Source organism: Mus musculus, chromosome 6, assembly GCF_000001635.26.
Source record: "Mus musculus strain C57BL/6J chromosome 6, GRCm38.p6 C57BL/6J".
NCBI lineage: Eukaryota > Metazoa > Chordata > Mammalia > Rodentia > Muridae > Mus > Mus musculus.
This window is the reverse complement of record NC_000072.6, coordinates 88,898,838-88,918,709: the sequence shown is the minus strand read 5'-3', so window position 1 is coordinate 88,918,709 and position 19,872 is coordinate 88,898,838. Positions and strand designations below refer to the sequence as shown.

Here is a 19,872-nt window from a genome sequence, read left to right as displayed (position 1 = left end):
CAGTTACACTACTTCCCACTGGCAGAATTCCTTGGGGAAGTCAGAGCAAGGGTTCCATTATGGTCAGTCTTCCATAATAGAAGCCAGCTCTGCCGTGCAGAGGGGGCTGGAGTGTAGATTTAGGAGTAAGGAACAAACACTGACAAAGGCTACTAGGATTGTGAGTTGGGCTGTGCCTGCCTTCCCTAGACTTTTGCTGGAAGCCTGCATTGAGTGTTTTCTGTGGATGGTTAAGAACATTGAACAGGTCTCCCCACACACACCCTACCCCTCTTTGGCTTCTGCTTTGAGTAGAAGAATGTCAGGCAGCTGCATCTCTTGTGCAGCCTGGGGCTTTGAGTCCTATGCAGAAGCCTGAAGGAGTCACTCTGTGACCACAGTCACTGACTGACTGCTAAGCACAAAGTTCAGACAATTTGAACCAGGTTTTCTGGGTACCACCAGCCTCCGGTGAACTGAGAAGAATCTACAGCCATTTTTTGCCCAGACCAGAGGAGCCATTTCCCCTGGTAGCCAGCATGAAGGACTATGCCCCTGTTGGTGCGGGGAGCCCTTGCCATACCTTCTTCTGGCTACAGATTACGAGCCACAGTTGTCCTCACAACGAGAACACAGGAGCAAGGGCTGCCGGAAGCAGAGACACCAGGCAGTTGGCAGAGGGCAGAGAGCCAAGGCTGATGGGAAACAGAGAAACTGTGTTTCTGGTCACCAGGAAACTTTCATACCAGGGTACCACCACCCACCTCAAGAACCAAAGGTCTTTAGAACCAAGAGCACTACTAGGATCTGGGAGTGTGGATGCCCTTTGCCTGAGAGCTGTTATGGTAGCAGCTGTGGAAGCTGAAGGTCCCAATCCCTGAGGCTCACCCAGGAGCCGTAGCTCCCAGCAGATGACATTTGGTAACACTATGAGATGCTGCTTAGAGCTGAGGGTAAGTGCTGGACTTGCAGAGCAGAGCAGTGAACCTTCAGCCTCAGTGCCTGGAGTCCCAACCCTCTGCCTGCTGAGGCTGAAGTCATGTGTCTTGTAGTCTTTCCAAACTCCACAGTCTGTCTGTCCCTGAGCCTTCGTCACCACGGCCCCCAAGTCTGCCCAATACCAGAAACCGCTTTCTTCATACTCATGACATCCTTCTGGGATGCTCATTGGCTGGACTGCTGGGGGCCATGTCCCTGAAGCCTGGGTGGGCAGGGTGGGCTTGACTCTCCCTTGTGCACATGGTGCTTGGCAGCAGCTGTCTGCAACACTTGAGCAGCCTGTGGGGTGTCACCCTAGTGCTACAAGGTGACATTTAAAGCTTACACATGTACAGAGAGTCTACAGGACAGCCCTCAGAACAGAGGACCCGAGGATAGAATACCCTGGTCTGGGGGTGTCACATTCTGTGACTTTGCTTTGAGGGTGTAATGGTTTGTATATGCTTGGCCCAGGGAGTGGTGCTATTAGAAGGTGTGGTCCTATTGGAGTAGGTGTGCCGCTGTGGGTATGGGCTTTAAGATCTTCATCCTAGCTGCCTGGAAGCCAATATTCTGCTAGTAGCCTTCAGATGAAGACATAGAACTCTCAGCTCCTCCTGCACCATGCCTGCCTGGATGCTGCCATGTTCCTGCCTTGATGATATTGGACTCAACCTCTGAACCTGTAAGTCAACTGCAATTAAATGTTGTCCTGTTAAGAGTTGACATGGTCATGGTGTCTGTTCACAGCAGTAAAACCCTAACTAAAGCAGAGGGGATGCAGAAAATCAGAATATGGTGGGAAGGGACTGTTGAAACTCTGAATGCTGATTATTTTTTAAAGCATTTTTCAGGCCTACAATATATCCTATTAATAAGGACCAGGATCTACAACACTAATAAGGACCAGGGTTAGCCTTTGAAGCTAGAGAAGAAAAAAGCACAGGAAACTTCCAGAAGGCCCCTTTGCAATGGTGGCCCATGAACTATCACACTAACTGTCTGGGTCCCAGTCCAAGGAACCTATGGAGTGAAGGCTCGCATCCCTGTGGTTGGAGACCCGTCTCTGTGGGGTGGCTTTGTGTTTCTGTCCAGACAGATGGAAATGATTCTGTGTTACAAGGCCACCTCAGAAGATCTGACTGCAGTAGCTCTGCACATGCTGCACAGCAGGCTGCAGTATGCAGCTCTGAGGCCTCCGTGCCAAGTGATATGAGAAACCAACCACTAGGACTGCTCAAGGAGCCAGCCCAGGCCCTAGCCTCAGGTTCAATCACACAGCAGCCCCTTCATCACCTGGGATACCTTCTATCTTCCTTCAGTCTCAGGTCTCCACTGTCTGCCATTCCTTTTTCTCCTCTGCTCTCTGGAAGTCCTCAGCTACCTTCAGAGCTGATGCTGAAGCTCCTCTTGTAATGACCACCAGAGGGCAGCAAAGGATGCGCACCAGACTGGGAGAATAAGCCTACAGCCTTCAAAGGTAGGGGTGTGTGTGTGTGTGTGTGTGTGTGTGTGTGTGTGTGTGTGAGTGAGAGAGAGAGACCACCAGAGGGCAGCATAGGATGTACACCAGACTGGAAGAATAAGCCCACAGCCCCAAAGGTAGGTGTGTGTGTGTGTGTGTGTGTGTGTGTGTGTGAAGGGTGTCTGCAGCAACCACAACCCAGCCCTTCCTGTACATAATGGACTTTATTCACAACATGGAAACGAGGGACCACTTTGCCCACAATTATAGCAGTCCCTCATGCAAATGAGGAACTATATTTGCACCAATCACATTTTTTGGATGGAAATGGCTGCTAGAGTTCCCCCAGGCTTATGATGGTAAAAAGCTCTCACACACAGGGGCTTAAAACAGTGGCCAAAGCCTTCAGGAGCCGCAGTGCTTTGGCAGCAAACAGCTGCAGTTGGCCTGGAGATTTCCTCCATGGAGAGTTGAAAGCAGTAGGTGCTGGCATAAGCTGCAGTCAGGCTGGCTACTTGGCTGACAGTCTTTGCCCAAGGCAGGCTCTTCAGAAAGACAAGGCGTGCACAGCATGTGACTGGCAGCCTGGTGTGTTGGCTAAGATTAGGTTCAAGTGTGAGGGGAGAGCCCAATGTGGTTAAACAAGATAGCCATTTATCTTGCTCATTCCAAAAGCCATTCGAAAGCTGAACTCCAAGGCCACGGCAGACACATTGCAGTGTCAGGGATATCAGCCCCTGTATCTTGTTGAATGAGAGGCTTCTGGTCCCCAAGTTAACCCATGGTTCAAGATGGCTACCATTACTACAGCCATTGCAAAACAAAAGCAACTCCCCCAACCTCGCAGAGCTGGAAAGAGCCCAGTCCCTCTCTTTGAGAATGTGACTTGCCCATTCCATCCCCCTGACCAGAACTTGGGTACTGGACCTCACTTAGGGGAGGCTGGAAAGCACAGGCTTCGATAGGCTTCCGTTAGGAACAGATAGATACCCAGCCCCCTCTCCTAAAAAAAAAAAAAGACCTAAGACCCTATCTGGGAGGATAACTTTTAGTCCCTGCAGAAGACTGATTAAAACTAATTTAACTGTGAATTCCAGAACCTGCTCTTGGGTAAGTCCCCCTAGGCCAATTTATAAGGACTTGGAGTTGTACCATTTGTTCACTGTGGCAACACCAAGTCTATCCAGAGGTCTTGCTGGTCATGAGCAAGCACCCACAAGCCCTTCTCCCACTGCCTGGGAAGACTGCAGTGGGCTGTTAATAGCTGCAGAGCTTTCAAGATACAACAATGACGTGGTAACAGCCTCCTGGCAAGCACCGTACACTGGACACCGGCTCACTCCAGGTCACCCAGCTCCTGCCCAGTGTGACTCAAAGTCAGAGGAAGGAGGTCACCCTTCACCTACACATCTCAACCTGCAAGAAGTTTACAGCTCACTTTGTTTTGCTTTCCCGTGTGCGAATAATGTTTGTTTTTATTTTTAAAACAAAGAACAGAAGAGCTGGAGAGATGGCTCAGTGGTTTAGAGCAGACGACTCTTATAGAGGGCTGATGCCTGCCTTACTCAGGGTTTCTGTAGCTGTGATGGAACACCATGACCCAAAGCAACTTGGGAAGGAAGGGGTTTTATTTTTATTATACTCTCATATCACAGTTTATTATCCAAGGAAGTCAGGACAGGAACTGAAACAGGTCAAGAACCTGGAGGCAGGAGCTGATGCAGAGGCCATGGAGGAGTGCTGCCTGCTGGCTTGCTTCTCATAGCTTGTTCAGCCTGCTTTTTATGGAACCCAGAACCACCACCCCAGGAGTGTCTCTTCCCACATCAATCATAATTTTAAAAAAAGTCCTCAATCTGTGGTTCTCAACCTGTGGGTCGTGACCCCTTTGGGGGGGTCAAATGACCCTTTCACGGAGGTCACTTAAGACCATTAGAAAACATAGATACGGGCTAGTGAGATGGCTCAGTAGGTAAGAGCACCCGACTGCTCTTCCAAAGGTCCAAAGTTCAAATCCCAACAACCACATGGTCGCTCACAACCATCAGTAACGAGATCTGACTCCCTCTTCTGGAGTGTCTGAAGACAGCTACAGTGTACTTACATATAATAAAAAGAAAGAAGAGAGAGAGAGAGAGAGAAAGGAAGAAAGGAAGGAAGGAAGGAAGGAAGAACGAACATATACTTACATCATGATTCATAACAACAAAACACAGTTATGAAGTAGCAACCAAAATAATTTTATGGTTGGAGGGCACCACGACCTGAGGAACTGTATTAAGCATTAGGAAGGTTGAGAATCACTGCCCTACAGGCTGATCTTATGGAGGCATCTTCTCATTTGAAGATCCCTCCTCTCCAATGGCTTTAGTTTATGTCAAGTTGACAAACTAACCACAACTGAGTTCTTTTTCTAGGACCCATTTTGGGCTGCTCATAATGCTCTGTAACTCCAGAGGATCCAATGCCTTCTTCTGGTCCCTGTGGACACCCCACACATACCAACACACCCACACATAGCATACACCCAAACACACATACACTCAGTCACATAAATAAAAATAAATCTTTTTTTAAGTTGGCATCTGCCTCAGCTCTGTGGTGCCTCCCCTCCCTGCACTTCTAACAGCTTGCCCAGTGACAGCTCTGACAAGCCAAGTTTGCTACTGTGATGTCACAGCCTACTCCTCCCAACTACACACACACACACACACACACACACACACTCTTATGCATGCATGTACTCACACACACAACACACATCCACACTCTCTCACACATAAATGCACACACTTATGCACACATGTACATACATATACACACATGTACACACACACAGAGCAAAGACGAAGACATAAGTTCAGCTCTGGACTTGACTACCCAGTCCTCCTTGGTGGATCCAACAGCTGCTGTCATTTCAGTGCAAGCAAGCTATCTGTACCCGAGGACCAGGCTCCCATGTAAGCATGGCACACTTCCAAGTGTGCCACTTGGGAAGAGATTCCAGCAGCTTTGTGGTCTGTCCCATCACCACCCAGACTGAAGCTCACTGACCACGCCAGGTCATGTGCAATGTCCTGGCGTGTCAATGTCCTTCTGGGCCTGGATCCCAGTGGGTCTTCTGAGGGCCTTACCATGTGACAAGATGTCAGGGGCCATGCCCTTGCGCCCTCCTGGCCTGAGGGCCAGCTACTGGGGCAGGTTGATACCCAGCTGAGCTGTGATTGCCTTTTGGCTCTGATCACTTGGCTTGGCTGTAACCTTAGCAGACCTCCTGCTTAGAGGTCACCAACCACATTGAGTCCCTCTCCGTTCCATGCCTTACAGAATACCCTACAGTGCCAGCCCTTTTTGACTTTAATGTGCATGGGTGTTTTGTCTGCAAGGAGTCTGCATACCAAATATGTGTCTGGTGTCTGAAGATGTCAGAATAGGGCAGATCTCCTGGGATAGGCATTATAGATGGGTTTGAGTCATCACATAGGTGCTGGGAATCAAATTCAGGTCCTCTGCAGGAGCAACCAGCGCTCTTAACTGCTGAACCACTGCTCCACCCCACTCCCTGCAACTCGTGCCCCTAACCACTGAACCACCACGCCAACCTACTCCCAGCAACCATGGCTCCAGCCCAGTTCCAGCAACCAGGACTCCTAACCACTGAGCCACCGTCCCAGCCTAGTTCCAGCACTTTGTTCCCGTCAGCAACCTAGCAGTGTCCAGCACGGTCTCAGAGACCTAGAATGGGTTTCTCTGGCAGGAGCTTGGTAGCACACAGGGTCAGATGGGTCTCTATGCCCCTACTTTACAGATGACATAACTGGAGAGGGGTGGCCCGAGATGACAGCTTAAGGAGCTGAGGTTGGTAGGGCCCACAGGCTCCCCTATACTGCATTAAACATGGCAGAAAGACCTCAGCTCCACAGAACTCCCTTCTCTCTACATGGGTCCCCTCCCCTCCAACCTGCCCTGGCAGCCAGTTCTGGGGTCATCCCTTTTGGGGGTGCCTCCCTACCACTTGTACGGCCCTGCTGCTGAAAGGCATCAGCTCACACCTACTACTCTTTTTATTTTTATTAAAAAATAGATCAAGAAAATATATACACTGCAGCCTTGTGGCCAAGAGGTCGAGAGCAATGGAAGAAGGACAAGTTGCTGGGCAGGCAGGACACCAGCAGGAACGGAGTGCTGGGAAGGCTGCGGTCCCACACTAGAGCACAGGAGGCAAAGGAGGATGGGGGTGGAGATCAGGAAGAGGCTGGGGGTGCAGGCACACCTGCCCAGGGCTATCCACACGAGTTCCCATCTGTCTTTACAGGCCTCCCCGAGGCTTAGGTGCCCACTCAGGCATTGATGGCTTTCCAGCGCTCGCTGTCTGTGCTGTTGATGCTGCCCGTGTGGCAGGGCATGGAGGCAATGTCATCTAAGTAGGCCACCCCAGCAGAGTCAAACTGTGTGCTGGAGTAGTTGGCGGCAGAGGCGCAGGCAGGTCCTGCAGACTCTATGCCCTCGCGCCGGGCCACAGCGTAGGGCTGCGGCAGGTGCATGTCTGGCTCTTCAGCCTCGTCCACTTGGCATTTGTAAGAGAAAAGGATCTTGGGTTCAGAGCTGGGGAGAGTGCATAGAGAAGCCATGTTGTCAGGAGGAATGGGGCCAGACAGAAGCCTAGCTCATCTGAGAATCCGAGGTCTCTGAAGGAACCCCTGACCCACCACGGTTTGCTCTGAAGCTGGTCCCACCTACTCCTGAGAGCTGGGGCAGGACCATGGGTGTGTCAGCCCCTTGTGGGAGACAATAATTAAACCCTAGCCTTCACCAACCCTGGCCAAGTGTGTCCCCCATGCCTGCAGCATATGACTACCCACTACCCCTGAACCTGGTCACTGTCTTCAGGATAGCTAGAAGAGGTTCAACAGAGCAGCAGCCTGTGCAGATGGAACAGGCAGCAGCCTGATACAGCCTCACCTAGGCTTCCCCTGAGACAGCCCATGTCTACCGCCCAGCCCCGACAGGACAGCAAACCCCTGCCTGCACGCCACCAGATCATACTGCAGCTAGTCCTGTCCCTGCATCCTGGCCTCGGACACTCCCCACCTGCACCTATGCACCAGCTCACTGTGGTCCCTCAGGGTCCCTTCCAGGCACACACTCAGGCCTGCTTTGCTCCCCTGCTGTCTGTACAGTAGCTCACAGTAGGTGCTTGCTGACACACTAGGTAAGGTGTGTGTGCACTGCCGAACTGCAGCCCTGACTCTGGGGTGTGCACCTGTTCTCACCGCACACACACAGAGCATCTACGCAGATGCACTCACGTGCCGCTCTGTGCCCTCTGCACACCCACCTCCACTGCCACGCACACACAGAAGGTGCAGGTGCCGCCACATTAGCATGCAGAGGCCTGGCCATCACTCACCCAAAGAAGCCACGGAGGAAGGCCACATAGATGAGTGGTGCAAAGAAGCTGAAGTACAGGAAGGTGGTGGCATCTACACAGCTGTGGTAGGGAGCAGGTCAGCACGGCCAGGGCCTGTGCTCCTGCCCCAACCCCAAGCCTTGCCCAAAGGAATGAGGACCCCTCTGCCACAGTGGTGGCCACTGTACCCCATGCCCACCCCATCCCCATAGTGGGCACCCTCTTACCAGAGCCCCACAATGATGTTAGCGCAGAGCAGAGCACTCCCCAAACCCTGCAGCAGGTTGAGTGTGGCCAGGATGCCTGCATACACGTAGAAACTCCTCCGTGCTGGGGGGCAAGGGTCATGGGTTCTGAACCACTCTACCCTCCAGGCCCACGTATAAACCTTGGCGTTTTGCCCCTTCCCAGGGCTCCCCAGCTGCAGCCTGGGAGCAGGCCAGTACCCTCATACCCCCACCCCAGCAGGTACTCACAGGGCAGGGATACACGCTCCTTCAGTGGGGTCTTGGGGAGAATTACCACCAGTGAGTAGACCTGCAGAGATAGGGGTGACAGGGAGGCCGGGCCAGGCCAAGCTACTTCACCTGCCCCCAGGGAGCACGCCAGACCTCACCAGGAAGAAAAAGCAAGAGCTGACGAGCCAGAACTGCCGGCCACCATGGCCATAGATGTTGAAATCCTCAGCTGAAAGATGGGAGTCAGGGTACAGGATCTCCAAGGTCCCCTGTAGTAGGCGAGGAGGTCAGCTCAGTCCTACCACTGAAGCCTCTCCTGGCTTTCCCTTGCACAGCTCAGGGCTCTCCTGCATGCCAGGCCCTACCCCTGCCTATGCCTTGGCCATGCCCACCCACCTAACTCCAAGGGCAGCTCAGACCCTGATGAGTCCTTTGTGGGCAAAGCCTAAGGACAGCCCTATCTAGCCTTAAAACAACAACATTCCCATCGCATATCCTCTCAGGCTGTCTGTCCAGGCACCAGCTCTCACACATTTATAGCTTTCTCGAGCTTCACCTATAGTCTGTGTCTAGAGAAAGTGGACCCTGCCTAGTCCATGTGACTCCTTAGGAACACATAGTTTAGAAATGTGACCCTCGACCCTACCACCACCACATACCTGGGTGACTGAGTAGGCCAGAGACAATACTGTGGTGATAGCCAGCACCCGCTTGATGCTGGACTTGCTCTCTAGGTGACCTATAAGGTACAGGGGTGAGTCAGCCCCTTCTTCCAGGGGCCATCTCTGGGTCACTGCAAGAAGGGCAGGGAGAGTGGGCCTGGGTCCAAAGACACATACCAAAGGCAAGACCCAGGATGATCACACTCAGCTCAATGGCCAGCAGGAAGAAGCGGGTGATTTCCCACAGGATCTGGGGCACAGAGAGGCACAGGGTCAACTAAGGGTGGGCTCCACCCAGCTAGATGTCCCTGAGGATCTCCAACAGGATGAGGATACAGAGGGCACATCGTATCTTCCACCAGACTGGCTGCCCCCGCACACCTTGTCAGCAACTGTCGCAGCATCAGAGGCGCTGACTGTCATAGAAACCACAGCCCTGGCAATGCCTACCAGGGCTACCACAAACACCTGCAGGGCAAGAGAAGGACAGAGTGCTGTGTCAGGACCAACAAGGCTTTGCTTCCTCAGGATCCACTCAAGAATAGGAGGTTTTAACTAGACGAGGAAGGGGGCAGGGAGGGTCCAATACAGGCTTCAGGCATGGACCACTCCACTGCCGCCCACCCAAGGGCCTGACAGTGACCTGTGGTTAGAGAACCAGGCAGCTGGGGTTCCGGCCTATCTCTGCTGCTCCCCTGCTCTATGACTTAGGAAAGCCAGCCTCTGCCCATTCCCACCATCTCAGAGGACACCAGCCTCACTAGCCTGTTAGTGCCTTGAGGCCATGTCCCCAGCCCCCAGTGCTCCCCAGGTCACGTCTCCCTACATGCCCACCAACCATTAGTGAGAAGCTCAGAGCCTGACCACAGAAGGGACCAGGGAGCCACTCAGCTCTTGGGATGACGTCTGAGAGTTTCAGTGTGGGGGCATTCCAGTCGGTCTCCTCTCCTTGCAGAAAAAAAGAGCCCGGCACCCTAGAATGGTCACCCTTAGAGCCTCTGCCTCATATCCTAGGATATGGAGCTTCTCCATATCCTAAAAGCAGCATGCATAGAGCCCACCAAAGGCTGAGACCACAGGCCCCTCAGGTGAGCTTGCTGCAAAGACATTACCTAAGTGGAGGAATGGTGGACTGAACCTAGCTACTGTGTACATTTTTCCTAACCCAGCGTTCATTGCACCCCTCTAGTGCCAGCTCCCAGTTTCCCATAGGAATCTCCTGGCTCCCTCAGTCAGCATGGTCTTCCGACCTGCCCCAACCTTTCCTTTCCTTGCTAGCCTGTTATTGGCTCAGGCATGAATGTGGGATCCTAGGTAGACCAATCCAAGGATAGTTTAGGGTTCCCCTAGCAGCCAGGAAAGAGGGGCTCCCTGGTGCAGCTGGAAAAGCTTATGCTTAAAGCAGAGATGGGCTTTCTGTCACTGATGGGAGGGAACTCACCAGGATGTAGAAGGTGATAAAAATGGGGCTGGAGGTGACACGGATCTTGGCCCGAGCTAAGGGAAGCTTCCAGAGCAGGAAGATGAAGAAGAGCACATTGGGAATGAGCAGCAGGAGGTCCCAGTACCGGACCCTGCAGGGGGCACAGATGCTGGCTCACTGGGGAGGTAGGGACACATTCCCTGGCCCATAGCACCCTGAGAGCCCACCCACAGCCCTCCCTCAGTGGGGCCAGGAACCCTACCTGGAGGAGCCAATATCCTCATATAGCAGCAGCAGGCACTGGTGGGGCTCACTGATATTGGATGCTGTGGGCGGTGGCCACGCTGTGCTTCCATTGGCCTCCTGCAGGCTGGCCATTCCACCGGCAGTGGCCCTGAAGACAAGCCCATGTGGTTAGGGCACAGGGCCCTGGCCCTCCTCCCTCCGTCTAAGGCTACCAGGGAAGACCAAAATGGCAGCGCAGAGTGCAGGCTGTACTAGGACTCACTGAGCGGGAGGCTGGGAGAAGGGGGTTCTTAGCTCCACACAGGGCCTGCTCTCTCCTCTCAGGCTCTGCCTTAAGCCTTTGCCCCTGACAGATACACAAGCCACCTCCAGTTACTGAGCATCATGTGCCAGAGAGCAATGATAGGCACCATCCAAATTGTTCTTCCAGAGATGAAGGAGTTCAGAGCATGGTCCCCAGCCTGCTTCTGCCACTTGGCCTCCTGGTGCTTCAGTGTCCCCTCTGAAATGGCACTGAGACTAAAAAGTGAGGCCATGGTGATGGAGAATGCCTCAGCAGGACTCTATTGGGAAGGCTAAGTGATATGCTCCCAATTCCACCTTGCAAACCCCACCCACCATCTGATCTGAGGTCACACACCCGCTGAGGTCCTCAAAGGAGCCCAGAACCCTCTCTGCTGCACTGGAAAAGCAGCTGCAGGTGGAGGGGACACCTGAAGCACACAGAGGTCTCTAGGCACAAAGAGGGCCAAAGAGGTCATCTGAGAAGGTCAGGCTCCCCAGAGAAGCTGGAGGCCAGAGTAGCCCAGAGGCCAGTGTCTTTGTGGCAATTTGGGGAGGAAAGTCTGACATTCAGCCTAGAGGATGAGAGAGCTCATGATCTGGGGTCCCAGAAATGTCTTGGAGGGAGAAGACTAATGGTGGCCAGAAAACCCTAGACGAGGAACCTTGGTGAGAGGACTGTGTAGGGATGGTAGTGGGGCCTCCTGCAGGACAAGCTGAGCCTCGGGACTCATAGGTAACTGTATTCTGATCAGTGATCAGAAGGTAATCGCCTCTATCCAAAACAGCCAGCAGCTGGGCAAAGGTAGTGCACGGGTGAAGCAGTGTCAGCCGTTGACCACAAGATGGCAGTAGAAAGAAGGAGCCTGAACTGCGGCAAAATGAATGGGCCTCCCAAATGGGATGTGGGTGGATCCAGACTCAACAGAGCCATACACGTGACCACTACAGAACCAGGCCGGGATTGACTCTGTAGACCCGGTGGCACACTTCGTCCCAGACACTCCTTTCTCCAGACGTGGGTGCACGAGCTTGTATACTGCCAGGAACACTTAAATCTTTTCAGAGGAAAAGGTCGTGGCTTAGGGACCTACCTGTCTGTGGCAGGAGTGGCAAAGAGCTTGGTGCCCCCTGTTCAGTGTCAGCGGTAACTCAAAAGGAGCATTGTGGTCCACTAACTCTAAGCAGTAGCAGGAAAAGGCAGGGCTTGGGGGGCACTCGGGGACATCCTGGATTTGGCAGGGTCATTACACTCTAGTGCTGTCTCTGCTGAAAGGGACAGGAAACCTCTGAGCAGGCAGCCAAGACCCTGTCCTCAGCCTTCTCTGATTTGTTACACCTCCAACTTTCTGATGGGGAGGGGCAAGGAGGGAAGTATGTCCCTGGTTCCTAGTAGGGCATTTCCACTTTTTCCCAGTCCTGACGATCGGCAAAGGTGAAGGGAGCAACCATCCTCCACCCACGCACCCTCTGCTTGCCCAGCGGATCTGACCATGTGGTTGGTATAACCAGCAACTCACTGGGCTGCTCAGGTGTGGGTGGGACAGGGCAAGCAAGGCCTACCCTCTTGCCGGCTCCCTCCCAAGGATGGGGGTGGGAGTGGGGAAACACAAACCTTTGTACTTAAAAAGCAAAGTTCTGCTAGGGATAAGGGCTGAGAAGACAGTGGAGTGGTTCACTATGACGGGAACAGAGCGCAGACAAGTCTCCAGGACCCACACGTCTTACCAGCAGAACCCGGGATTTCAGTCTGCTTTCTCCAGCTTCCCCTGAAGGAGGGACTGGCCACAAGGACACCAACAGAGTGCAACTCGCCAGCTTCAGGTCGTGCCCTTCTTCCTTCCTGTCAGCCGGAATACTGATGTGCCGATAGGAACAAGAGCAGCCATGTTAGACCATGAGATAGAAGTAGGTCTCTCCATGAATGCCCAAGGCTGCTTCCACAGCCAAACGAAACAGTGCAGTCCTCTATCTAGTTACCATGGCCTTGTGTCCCAGTTAAGGCTGAATTCCAGGGAACATAGGAAGGTTGATTTGGGTTGGTGTTCTGTCAAGAGGACGCATGACTGGGGAGTCAGCCTTGGAAAACTCTGGATAAAGAACATTCCTCAGAGAGAATGGCAAATACAAAAGTTCTGAGGTAGAAACAGACTTGGCCAAAGACAAAAAAGACTAGGCCAGGGCGGCTGGAAAGAGAAAACAGTTGGTAAGACTGGGTCAGATGGGGTGGCACACCTATAACATGATTTCATTCTCGGTACTGAAAAGGCTCTTTCCAAAGACCCCAAGCCACTGTGGGTGGGGTCCCTTAGGCCACTGCAGAGAATGGACAGGTCTAGGTGAGACAGGAAGGAGAGACAGCAGCAGGATGGAGAAGGTGGGATAGGGCCAGGCAGCCAATGGGCACACTTTCCCCGGGGGCACTCCGAACTTCGGCTCTGTCCACAGACTTAGATGGGATTAGCTCCATACAGCACAAATGTCAGGAAATGCGAGCATTTTCAAATCCAGCCAACCAGAAAGTCCCAGCACCCTGCTGAGGTCAGCAGGCCAAGTGTGACTCTGGGCTGGGGCCTTGGAGAGAAAGCTCACAAAGAGCAAAGTCACAAGGTGGATGCAGAGAGAAACACTGGACTCCTAGTAACCCCGGACTCTGCCACATACGACACCCATCCTTCCCAGTCATGAGACGGCCAGGTCCCCTTCACTACCAGGGTGTTTGAGTCTGACTTCTCAATTTTCCAAATAGATCAGATGTTTACTTGTCTTGCATTGCTGGACACTGGATCTATGCTAGGCAAGCACTGGACAATGAGCAGTGAGACTTGCGTCATCACTTTTGAGACAGGGTCTCCCTAGGCTGCCCATGTTGCCCAGCCTTGAACCTGTGATTCTCCTGTCCCAGCTTCCTAATAGCTAGGGTGGCAACAGGCTTGTGTCCCCAGGCCTGGTTCCCATCTCCTGTAGGTTATGGAATTGGCAAGCCAGGCTAGGATGGCATTCCTGGCCCTGCCTCCTGCTTGCTGTGACCTTTGATGAGTGAGTCACTTCCCTTCTGAGAGTCACAGGGACAATCACAGCAAGATTCTATGACAGTCAAAAAAGGCGAGCTGTGAAAATGTCTACCAAAGGGCTGGAGAGATGATGGCTCAGCGGTTAAGAGCACTGGCTGCCTTTCCAGAGGTCCTGAGTTCAATTCCCAGAAACCACAAGTGTCTCACAACCATCTGTTATAAGATCTGATGCTCTCTTCGGACATGCAGGTGAACATGCAGACAGAACACTCACATACATGAGAGAGAGAACGAGAACACAGGCAACAGGTTGAAGGAATGAACACAGGGTGAGGTGTGAGCTGCCACCTGTGACACTTCCCTGTAGGATTGGGAACCCATCCCTAGGAGTCACAATGTTCACAGATGTGGCGACCCATAGTTCAGCTGTCCCCTCCAGAGCCCAACATCATAGCCACTTCTACACCTAGCAATAGCTCAAGGTACTCCTTTCTACCTGAGCAAGTGGACAAACTCCCAACCTGAAATACCCCTACTCCAGCAGTACTGGGGCTGGGAGGAGGTCAAGTTCACTGCACTGCCATGACTGTGCTACTGAAATAACTGAAGTAATGGTAACAAACACATTAGACACTCTTCCAGTGCACAGCCTCCATGCCCTGTGCTTCCTTCCTAGGTACACTGGACAAGCACCATCAGGACCCCAATCAAAGGAGGAGCAGGCATGGCCCAGGGGATCCACAGACCCCACCCTCTATCCTAGGGCCCAGGGCTTCTCCCCCAGATCTTCTGGCCTTGGGCACATGCAATGATAGAGAAGTGAAAGGAGCTGGCCCACCAGGGAAAAGAGGAAGGAGAGGGGGCAGACTGGGACAAAGAAGAGCTATGACATCTTGAAGGAGCAACAGAGCATCATGGAGGAGCCCAGGCCTCTGGAGACCGGGGGAACTGAGGTAAGGTTTCTTCCACCCGTGAACCTGAAAGGGCAGCTCTGACCTCAGCGCATTCTCCAGAGGCCAGGCTCCTGCCCACGACTCAAGCCTCGCCTTCCTCCTACCCTCTGTGGCTAGCTTGTTGGGCCTAGGTGGGACCTGTTCGGACACCCCAGACACCTCCCCAAGGGCCTTCTCTCCCTGCCCTGGGAGAGGTTGAGAGAGCTTGTCTTTCCCATCTGTGCAATGGGATTGCCCAAACCTTCTGAGTTCTTTTATGGGATTCCTACCCAGTAGAAGGTAGCAGTGCAAGCAGCCCCCCAAAGTTCTCTCCCTTCCCTCCTAGGCTGCTAAGCCTCTAAATCTAGCTGCAGAGCAGCATAGGAAATCCCCAGAGGATAGAGGCTAAGTTCCATGCCTCTCTGAATCTGTCAGCCTCAGTGATAGAGGAGAGATTGTGTCCTAAGAGGCCACTGTGGACAACAGGAAGAAGGGATGGTCCAGGTGACCTGCCCTCTGCCTCCTGACAATCCTTCTTGCCCTTCTTTAGCCACCAACTTATATCTCCCCTACCTCAGGGGCCTTTGTGTTTGCTTACCCGCAGCTTGATCCCATCATTTGACTCATTACCTCCCCCTCTAAGTGGACTTTATCTAGCCCACCTGGCTGTTGTTCTTTCAATGATTGTTTTTAAAGATAGGGTCTCATTGGGCCCAGGCTAGCCTCCAACTCTGCAAAAAGCCAAGGCAGGTCTTGAACTTCTGATTTCCCCCCTGCCTCCACCTCCCGATTCCTCCACCACCACCCAGTTCTTTGGTGTGCTGTTTATAGAACTGGGACTCCATCGGCAGCAGGTGTATTTACATGCTTGTGTGTCTTGTCTGTCCTAGGTCTTGTGACCCAACCCTCTAGAACAGGTAAGATCTCAAAAAAATGCTATGACGCGCACACATTTCCAGCACAATGCAACCAGGCTGGACAAGGATTGGGGGTGTCTGGACCCCAGACCCCACCACCCCCTCCTCGCTACGGAGCTAAGTGGAGTTGCCCTTCCTTCCGCAAGGCCAGGAAGGCAGAGGCAGAGCATGGGCTGGTCTTTCCGGCTGCCGCTGAGCTCTGGCTGCACCCGGAGCGGCGGGTGTCCAGCTCCATCCAGGATCCGGTCCTGACCGCTAGGGTCCCCAGAAACTTCTCAAAGGTTGTCTTGCGGCTGTACCCCAAGTGGCACGGGGACAGAAGGAGACGGTAGGCCCGAACCCGAAGAAGGAGCAGGGGCAGGGCCTCCTCGCTAGCTTGGCGGAGCAGGAGATGAGGACTCGGCCGCGCTTACCTGAGAGCAGGGCTGCGCAGGCCGCGGGACTCCGACCCCTGCGAGGTAGCGAGAACCGGGGAGCGTCGCGCAAGAACCGCAGCTGAGATGCTACGTGGATCGGTCAGAGGTGGCCGGACGCCGCCAGCGCGCAGGACTCACGGGACCCGCGGACTTCCCCGGTCCTCCCCTGGCAGCGGCGACTCTCAGGCGCCTTGGCTAGTGTTTTTCGTCTAAGCAAAACTGTGAAAACAGTCACAACCCCTGTTTGTGGCACTCATCCCCGCCCCCTCGGCCTCCAGCAGCCTATCGTAACGGGATTCCACCCACAGGAGTGGAACAGACCAATAAAATTCCTCAGATGGGCGAGGCGGCCCGCGGAGCTCTTAAAGGGACTGCAGTCGAAGCAAAGCAAAGTGTGGGTGACGGAAACTTCAAAGGGGAGAATTTTTTTTCTGCACAGCTTACCCCTAAAGCGTTTCGGGAAGCGTACTGAGCACGCTGTGCCTTTGCCCCGCATCTTTCTGCGGACAGCTCCAGTCCTCCGACCGGGTCGCCCTATGTCTTTGAGGATGGCGCCTAAGGGACCGGCGCCCCATAAATACTGACCTCTGGTCACCTGGACTAGGAAGGAGGGAAGGAAGGGCATCCCTTCCTCGGACGCCCTGTGCTTGCCCACTTCAAAGGGATCTGGCGTTTACAGGGCTCCAGTCCTGGTCTCAGTCACCCTGAAGGCTGGGTGCTATTAGTGGCGTTTTGCAGAAGAAACCTGAAGGGGTTAAGGGAATAAGTCCAAAGCCATCCAGCTAGGAAGTGGCCAGACCAGATCTCTTGCTTAAGCAGGTGCCTTCCAGAGGGACAGTCTTTCCTGTCTGTCGCCTTCCCTCCCTGTGGGACACCCCCAGGGCAACTTGGAGGCCTCATCTCAGGTCATCTGCTTACCTGTGCACCTTTGGCCGGCCACAGGATCTGCCCTATAGGCCATGTATTTTCAAACTTGTGGCTGCCCTTGGGCTTCTCTGCATGCAACCTCGGGCCTGTCTTCTCACATTCTCTCTTCACAGAGAGCTTCCTGGGCTCTCCCTCAAGAGTAGGTATTGACTTGCCTACCCCTTCCTCAGGCATTGGGGGGGGGGGCAGTGTGTCTCAGCAACACCTTAGAGGTGCCTCAGTGCTGGTTAAAGATGTAGGCACCTGTTTATTATAGGATCCCAGGACTGCCCCGTCCTGGTCACACAGGGGCTGGAATGACTCTGGGCCTCTTTGTGATTGGTCCGAGACTTAGCATCCCTGAGACTTCCAGGTTAGTCCCATTTGTCCATTTTGGTCTTAGTCACAGAAGCTGGCTGTGCCTGCCTGCGCCTACAAGGTCTGTAACAGCCACCCTGAAAACCATCAAGAGCTCCCAACTTCCTGCCAAGAGAATACAGTGCCCTGTTTAGGAATAATAGCAAAATACATGTCCTAGGCCCTCCTTGACCTCCAGGTGTCAAAAAGGCCACAGGAATTGAACTCAGGGCTTCTAACCATGCTCATAACCACTAAGCCTTTTCTCCAGCACCTGTCCCCAAACCCCACTGTCAATCACAAGGGCCTAGGGACTAAGCAAACGGGGTGTGGTGGGATGATATGTTTGTAATCCCAGTGCTCTTGAGGCTGAGACAGAAATATTGTCTCACACACCTTTAATCCCAGCACTTGGGAGGCAGAGGCAGGCGAATTTCTGAGTTCGAGGCCAGCCTGGTCTACAGAGTGAGTTCCAGGACAGCCAGGGCTACACAGAGAAACCCTGTCTCTGAAATAAATAAATAAATAAATAAATAAATAAAAATAAAAATAAAGAACTATCGTCTCAAGTTTGAGGCTAGCCAGGGCTATGTCTCAGAAGAACAGTAACAGTATGTCACTCTGCACTTGACCCTCTGGAATTCGGGGCTCCATGTGTGATGTCTGGGAGATTTTTACGGCATTTGCTGAGTGATGGAGGTCATCGAATGCCTCTTTCCCTCTGGCAGCAGAGGCAGTTGCTCCTCCATCACTGTGGCCTCTGCATACAGGACAGTGTGGCATCCAGGAAGTCACATGAATGGGGATCGGTCAGGTAGTGTTCCTGGCTTGCACCAGTGCAGGGTATGGACAGCTGTGCCCATCTTGGGAACCTAAAGCATGTTTGGGACACTGGGACCCTCCCTATGTCAATCTCACTCGCTGTTCTGATCTTTCAAAATTACAAACCACACCTCTTTCTATCCCATTACAGTAAAGGGATTACCCACCTGCAGGGTCCTTCCAGGCCTGTGGTGACTCTACCCCTCTCCGTTGTCACCAGGTCTAGCAAGGCCCAGGCTACTTGGACTCTTCACAGAATGTGGCTCTGGTTTATCTTGTCCATGACACCCTGCTAGTAAGGATGGGTAAGCATGGAATGGCAGACCAGTAATGAGAGATTCTATAAAGGAGGAAGATAAGTTGTTTTTTGTTTTTTTTTTTTTTAAGAATTGGGTGCTTGTCATATCATTGGAACTTGTAGGGGCCTAGGGGCTTATGGTGGACACAGTCAGCTTTTCAAAGAACATATCCTATTATGGTGGCATAATATGCTTTCTATTTTTTATTTATTTATTTTTGAGTCTCTGGCATATAGATGCAGTACCTTCCTGCATCGATAGCAGCTCTGGGTACCACAGTGGCATCCAGCAGACAAGAGGGTGTGGATTCCTGTCTCAGAGGTCATACTAGCCCATCTCCCTAAGATACCCTTTAGCACCTTGGGGTATCTCTTGTACTATAAAGCCTGCAGATCCCCCTTTCTGAGCGTCCTTCCTGATTTCCTCTCTGCCCTACACTAGGTTCTGTGTGGGATTATTGATGCTGTGCATACAGCAGAAGTCACATCCTGCCCAGTAGCTGAGAACCAGATGCCTAAGACTGTAGGAACAGTAGCAGGCCTCTCACTGGAAGCACTCAGCCTGTCTCTGCCCACCTCGTCAGGTGGTAGCTACTGATTCATCCTACACCTCGATTTAACAGATCCCTCAGGTGACCTCATGTCAGGACAGAGCTCCAACTCCTAGACAGACTGCTAATCTGCAGTCTGAACTCTCCCACCTTTCCTGGGCATTACAAGCTTTGAACCAAGGGAGTGGTAATCCCTATATACTCCCAGCCTTCGCTGTACTGCATCACGCACCAGGCCCTTTTCACCTGGAACATCCTCCCCATACCTTTGCCAACTGCAGCCAAGTACAATTGATTCCCACTTTGATAAAAGCCCACAGCAGCCTGGGTGCTTGAAGGATTGAACCTCAGTGCTTTGGGAGAGGTTGATGCCAAATCAGGAAGAAATCAGAAAACAAGCTGGGCAGTGGTGGCCCACGCCCTTAATCCCAGCACTTGGGAGGCTGAGGCAGGCAGATTTCTGAGTTCGAGGCCAGCCTGGTCTACAGAGTGAGTTCCAGGACAGCTAGGGCTACACAGAGAAACCCCAGCCTCGAAAAACCAAAAAAAAAAAAAAAAAAGAAATCAGGAAACAGTCTCAGTTGCAACAAGTGGCCATACCGACACTTAGATACCTAGGTCACACTCTAGAAGGCCGGATTGGTCCTCAGAGCCACTAGTGACCCAAAGTCCCGCTTCCTTGCCTTAGCGTGGTAAACGCTGAAGGGTTAAGCCTAGGTGTGCAGGAGGCGAGGGCTCAGCCTTTTGAAAGCTGTG

The 19,872-nt window shown here is 52.8% G+C and overlaps 1 protein-coding gene and 1 long non-coding RNA gene across 7 annotated transcripts; one reads left to right on the top strand and one right to left on the bottom strand.

Annotated features, from left to right (window-relative positions):
• The first annotated feature begins 1,609 nt into the window (after positions 1-1,609).
• On the top strand, positions 1,610-3,921 carry Gm36268. Its single transcript, XR_869251.1, has 2 exons — positions 1,610-1,642; positions 2,280-3,921. It is a non-coding gene; the product is annotated as a predicted gene, 36268 (long non-coding RNA).
• Positions 3,922-6,469: 2,548 nt separating this feature from the next.
• Positions 6,470-16,459, bottom strand: Tpra1 (transmembrane protein, adipocyte asscociated 1). Of its 6 annotated transcripts, none has more exons than XM_006506063.2 (13): positions 16,180-16,454; positions 12,632-12,761; positions 11,998-12,172; positions 10,638-10,769; positions 10,394-10,526; positions 9,334-9,420; positions 9,130-9,202; positions 8,950-9,029; positions 8,449-8,559; positions 8,309-8,369; positions 8,060-8,162; positions 7,833-7,913; positions 6,478-7,027 (listed from the first exon to the last, which is right to left on the bottom strand). In XM_006506063.2, the coding sequence occupies exons 4-13, from the start codon at positions 10,751-10,753 to the stop codon at positions 6,763-6,765; spliced, it is 1,110 nt and encodes a 369-aa protein (XP_006506126.1). In that variant the 5' UTR covers positions 10,754-10,769; positions 11,998-12,172; positions 12,632-12,761; positions 16,180-16,454; the 3' UTR covers positions 6,478-6,762. The 6 variants fall into 6 exon arrangements, 5 of the variants coding, with proteins under 5 accessions (NP_036036.2, XP_006506126.1, XP_006506125.1 ...); XM_006506062.2 differs by lacking the exon at positions 11,998-12,172 and adding an exon at positions 10,884-11,134; NM_011906.2 differs by lacking the exon at positions 11,998-12,172 and having other exon boundaries at positions 6,470-7,027; positions 16,180-16,459.
• Between the last annotated feature and the right edge of the window lie 3,413 nt (positions 16,460-19,872).

Bases quoted from the DNA above. Each gene is read 5' to 3' on its own strand.
- Tpra1 (NM_011906.2), bottom strand. From the start codon at position 10,753: ATGGCCAGCCTGCAGGAGGCCAATGGAAGCACAGCGTGGCCACCGCCC. The intron at 8,560-8,949 runs GTATGTGGTGGT...CGCCTACTACAG, and splicing joins TGGCCTACTCAGTCACCCAG to GGGACCTTGGAGATCCTGTA. The intron at 7,914-8,059 runs GTAAGAGGGTGC...TCCCTACCACAG, and splicing joins AACATCATTGTGGGGCTCTG to CTGTGTAGATGCCACCACCT.